Genomic DNA, 5,622 nt, shown 5'->3' with positions numbered 1-5,622 from the left:
TCAATTTTGCAAAAACAGGGAGTATGACCATTGGTTACCTGCAGTGATTTAAGGTGGGTATTGTATGTGGGTGGGAGTGATCTATTTAGCTTCACTGGTTTTATCTTTTTGGAACTCCATGTGTATTGTTGCCTCTCTATGCAAAGTCATATACTAAAAGAAATGTAGAAATAAATCAACACCTTTAATAATGCAATATCATTATAACTTAAAACATATCTCTTTTAATGAAAAATAATGTAGGTTCACTGCATCAGTGGGCATTTCTATGAATTAAATTATTTATGTTTTGTCATAAAAAGCTTAACATCATGAACACTGGATTCAAGTCACATGATAGGAGTGATTTGGGGAATGAAAGGGAAGAAAGTGTAATCTTTGTGAGGCTTCCAACTGGGGTAAGTACACTGTGAATACTTAGATGCAACTGGAACAAGGATTAATGAATTGATATAGACTCTAAATCACCACTGGGCACCACACCTCATAAAAGTAATCACCCACAGATTAAGTATTTCACTTAATGAAGCATAGCCACACATATTGGATTAACTAATAATCACAAAACACAGTTGGTATTCACAACTGACACTACAAAGGGCTGAAATCCAAAATCTATAAAGAACTACTCAAACTCAACACACACAAAACAGATAATCACATAAAAAAAATGGGCAGAAGATATGAACAGACACTTCTCCAAAGAAGACATACAAATGGCTAACAGACACACGAAAAAATGTTCATCATCATTAGCCATCAGGGAGATTCAAATCAAAACCACATTGAGATACCACCTTACACCAGTTAGAATGGCCAAAATTAACAAGACAGGAAACAATGTGTGTTGCAGAGGATGTGGAAAAAGAGGAACCCTCTTCCACTGTTGGTGGGAATGCAAGTTGGTGCAGCAACTTTGGAAAACTGTGTGGAGCTTCCTCATAAAATTGAAAATAGAGCTACGCTATGATCCTGCAATTGCACTACTGGATATTTACCCCAATGATACAGATGTAGTGAAAAGAATGGCCATTGTTCATAGCAGCAATGGCCACGGTCACCAAACTGTGGAAAGAACCAAGATGCCCTTCAACAGATGAATGGATAAAGAATATGTGATCCAGGGGCACCTGGGTGGCTCAGTTGGTTGAACAACTGCCTTCGGCTCAGGTCATGATCCCAGACTTCCAGGATGGAGTCCCACATTGGGCTCCTAGTTCCTTGGGGAGTCTGCTTCTCCCTCTGACCCTCTCCTCTCTCATGCTCTCTCTCACTCATTCTCACTCAAATAAATAAATAAAATCTTTAAAAAAAAAACAGAAGATGTGGTCCACATACACAATGGAGTATTATGCCTCCATCAGAAAGGATGAATACCCAACGTTTGTATCAATATGGACGGGACTGGAGGAGATTATGCTGAGTGAAATAAATCAAGCAGAGAGAGTCAATTATATGGTTTCACTTACTTGCGGAGCATAAGGAATAACACGGAGACATTGGGAGAAGAAAAGGAGAAGTGAATTGGGGGAAATCAGAGAGGGAGATGAACCATGAGAGACTGTGAACTCTGAGAAACAAACTAAGTGTCTCAGAGGGGTGGGGGATGGCGGATAGGTGAGCCTGGTGGTGGATATTAAGGAGGGCACGTATTGCGTGGAGCATTGGGTGTGATGCATAAACAATGAATCTTGGAACCCTGAAAAAAATAAAATTACAAAAAAATAAAACCACAGTTGGCAAGTAAGCAATGCAGAAAAGCTCTATGTGTTAACTATTAGCAGTCGACTGGATCCAGGTTCTCTGATTTCACATTCTCTTTTCTACTACAACAGTGCTTGAAACTTCTTACTACTTCTGAACATAAGATGTACATTTTACATCATAACCCAAGTGACATGCGTACACATACACTCACAGGTGCAATGGAAACAAACAGCAAATCCATAAAGAACCATAGAGCTGTCAAGTTTGTGATAGATTACAACTCCTGATGTGACAAGCACCAGCACATATGATATCATTTTTTAAACACTGATGTATTGGAAGTCTCATATCACCAGGATTTAGCATTTGATTTGTTCCTCAAGTAATGAACATGTGGAAAGGGATCATTTCCTTTCAGCTGATGTTTCCCGTTATTACAAAAGGTTTATGCTACAAAATTCATTTTAGGATTTGAGGCATAGACCCAAGGAACAGCACTATGCCTTGTTTCTATGCATTCAGACTGATCTGGCTGGAGCTCAGAAAGTCCTGAACTTACCTAAACCAAGTCATGAATTCAAGCAGAGTGGCCCAGGGCCAGCAGATGGTGGATGAAAGAAATGAAGCCATGTGGTAAGTCAGCATGGGTGGTTCCTGGAAAACACTCCTTTGCTTTATGCTATTCTCTGACACAAGAGCAATTCTGACTTTCCCCTTCCCTAATCATTTTTCTATAAACATTTGTTCTATTGCATCTCCTAGGCAAACTAGAGAGATTTGTTGGCCTTTCTTTTAGATGTGCTTCAAAATAATCATGTTTGACATTTAGGCTCCTACTTTTTCATGAGTACAAATATTAGATCACTTCACTGGAGTGACACCACAGAGAAACTCCCTGCATAATTTACTGTACTTAAATGACTAAATGGACAATCAGGAAAATCCAATACTGAAGTAAAAGTCCTCACTTTGACTTGAATCCACCAACAAGAGGAATAATGGTCATGAGTCTGGGCAATGCAAGTACTCCAAAGGTCTTCATCCTCTTGGGTTTCTCTGACCATCCCTGGTTGGAAATGCCACTCTTCGTAATGGTGTTTGTGGCTTACATCTGCACACTGGTGGGCAATATCTTGATTATTATGGTGTCCAGGGTAGACCCTCATCTTGACAGCCCTATGTACTTTTTCCTTTCCAACCTCTCCTTCCTGGACCTGTGTTTTACCACAACCACCATCCCTCAACTGCTGTGGAATCTCTGGGGACCAGATAAGTCCATCAGTTATGGAGGCTGTGTGGCCCAGTTCTATATGTTTCACTTCCTGGGGGCCACAGAATGCATCCTCTTGGCGGTCATGTCCTTAGATCGGTTCATGGCCATCTGCAAGCCCTTGAGGTACCAGGCTATCATGGATCGGCGATTTTGTGTCTCCCTGGTGGCTGTGGCATGGATAAGTGGTTTGGCTAACTCCTTGCTTCAGTCGTCCCTCACTATCCAACTGCCACTTTGTGGTAACAACAAGGTGGATGACTTCCTGTGTGAGATTCCAGTGATGATCAAGATGTCCTGTGTCGACACCACTTTCAATGTAACTGTGCTCTCTCTTGTGGTGACATTTTTTACCCTGGTTCCCTTGTCCCTTATCCTTCTCTCCTACGGGTTCATTGTAGCTACAGTACTCAGAATTCGGTCATCAACAGGAAAGAAGAAGGCCTTCAACACCTGTGGCTCTCATGTTATTGTGGTCTCTCTCTTCTATGGGCCAGTGATATGCATGTACGTGCAACCTTCTGGTACTAAATCCCAGGACAAGGACAAACTCATGGCTCTGTTTTACAGTCTGCTGACTCCTCTGCTTAACCCTTTTATCTATACTTTGAGGAACAAGGACATGAAGGGGGCAATCAGGAGGCTTGTCTTCCCATTGATCTGTCATGGAAGAGAATAAACTGCTTGTATACTCCACACTCTTTATGTAGGATTCTGAAGATCCCCTACTCTTAATTTTCCTCTGGATTTACCTTCCTCCGAAATGGTTAGCTTCCTTCAGTCATTATCTGTTCTACACATACATATTCACCACATTGCTACGATTCATTGGCCCTCACTTTGCATCATGAACCCTAATTCCCACTTGACTGCAATTTACATGAGAGTGAATCCCTGTCTTCATGTCCTCTAAGTCCACTGAGAGATTCTGCTACAGGAATCTGAAAAGTCGGCAATGAATGAATGCTCACTGACTGACTCGTTGATCATCAATCAAACAAATGAAAGTTTACCATTTTATGTGTAATTTTATAAAAGGAATGCAAGTAATACAGATCGCAGTTTACCTTCTTGCTATGGTAGATGTGATATCATGGGTATGATTTGCTAATCAACATTTGATTTTGTTTTTTATTGAAGTACAATAGATGTACAACATAATATTAGCTTCAGGTGTGCAATATAGAGATTCAACAATCATACGCCTTATCAAATGCTCACCACAATAAGTGTAGCTACCATTTGTCACCCTACAATGTTATTACAATGTTTTTCACAATATTCCTTATGCTGTAGTTTCTGTTACTGTGACTTAATCATTTTATAACTAGAAAATTCTACTTCTTAATTTCCTTCACCTCATTTGTTTACCACATGCACCTGCCCTTCTTGCAACAAACACTTCGTTTTCTCTATTTATGAGTCTGTTTCTGGGGTTTTTTGTTCTTGCTGCTTGCTCACTAGTTTTTTTTTTTTTTTTTTTTTTGATCCTGCATATAAGTGAAATATGTTGCCTTTTCCTGCCAGACTTCTTTCACTTAGCTTTATATCTTCTAGTTCCATCCATTTTGTTGCAAATTAAAAAGTTTCCTTTTTTTAATGGCTGCATAATATTCAGTGTGTGTGTGTGTGTGTGTGTGTGTGTGTGTGTATTACTTCTTTATTCATCTATGATGGATATGGGCTGCTTACATATCTTGGCTATTGTTAATAATGTTGGGATACATAATGTTAATAATGTAAAAATGCATATATCTTTTTGAATTAGTGTTTTTTGTTTCTTGGGTAAATACTGGATGTGGAATTACTACATTGTATGGTATTCCTATTTTTATTTTTATTTTATTTTTTTACTTTTTTTATTATTTTATTTTATTTTTTCAGTGTTCCAAGATTCATTATTTATGCACCTCTCCCATTGCTCCATGCAATACGTGCCCTCCTTAATACCCACCACCAGGTTCACCCAACCCCCTACCCCTCAAAACCCTCAGTTTGTTTCTGAGTCCACAGTCTCTCATGGTTAATCTTCTCCTCCAATTTCCCCCAATTCACTTCTCCTTTCCTTCTCCTAATGTCCTCCATATTTCTACTTTTAATTTGTAAAGGAATCTCCACACTATTGTCCACAGTGCCCACATCAATTTATACTGCCACCAACAGTGCTAATCAACTACTTTTATCAATTACCAAAAAGATTAGATGGGATAATATCTCATATCCTATAACTGACCCTTTTAACCATGCATTCACTATCTGATCTTTTATAAATAATGTAATTCAAATATAATATCTGGCTCTTTCCTACATGTCTCCATGGGACTTCTTCCTTCTGAGCTATTTGACTGAAGTAACTATTTTTAGGTTTCCAAAGGGAAATGTTGAGGATTCAAATCCTGAGAGGCTTTTGTGTAGTCTCCTAGTGTTGCAAGTCACATAGCCTTCACTTGGAAGACAATTTACCTAGCTTGAGAATATTAGGTGTATTTGGTAGCTACTCAAAGATGAACTAGTTTAATCATTTAGGAATCAGAGCATTAGATGTTAGGAAGAAAGATAATGGGGAAAGCGGAAGATAACATGGAAGGGATGGAAAATAAATAGGCTGTCACCTCATCAATTCTGAGATAGAGTGATGAGGTATG

At 39.1% G+C, this 5,622-nt stretch overlaps 1 protein-coding gene across 1 annotated transcript; it reads left to right on the top strand.

Annotated features, from left to right (window-relative positions):
* The first annotated feature begins 2,711 nt into the window (after positions 1-2,711).
* On the top strand, positions 2,712-3,656 carry LOC131834757 (olfactory receptor 2B11-like). Its single transcript, XM_059179385.1, has one exon. It carries the CDS (start codon positions 2,712-2,714, stop codon positions 3,654-3,656), a length of 945 nt encoding a protein of 314 aa, XP_059035368.1.
* Positions 3,657-5,622: the final 1,966 nt, after the last annotated feature.

This window comes from Mustela lutreola, chromosome 6, assembly GCF_030435805.1.
Source record: "Mustela lutreola isolate mMusLut2 chromosome 6, mMusLut2.pri, whole genome shotgun sequence".
Lineage (NCBI taxonomy): Eukaryota > Metazoa > Chordata > Mammalia > Carnivora > Mustelidae > Mustela > Mustela lutreola.
Note: the sequence above shows the minus strand (reverse complement) of the source record. Positions and strands in the feature narration are given on the sequence as shown.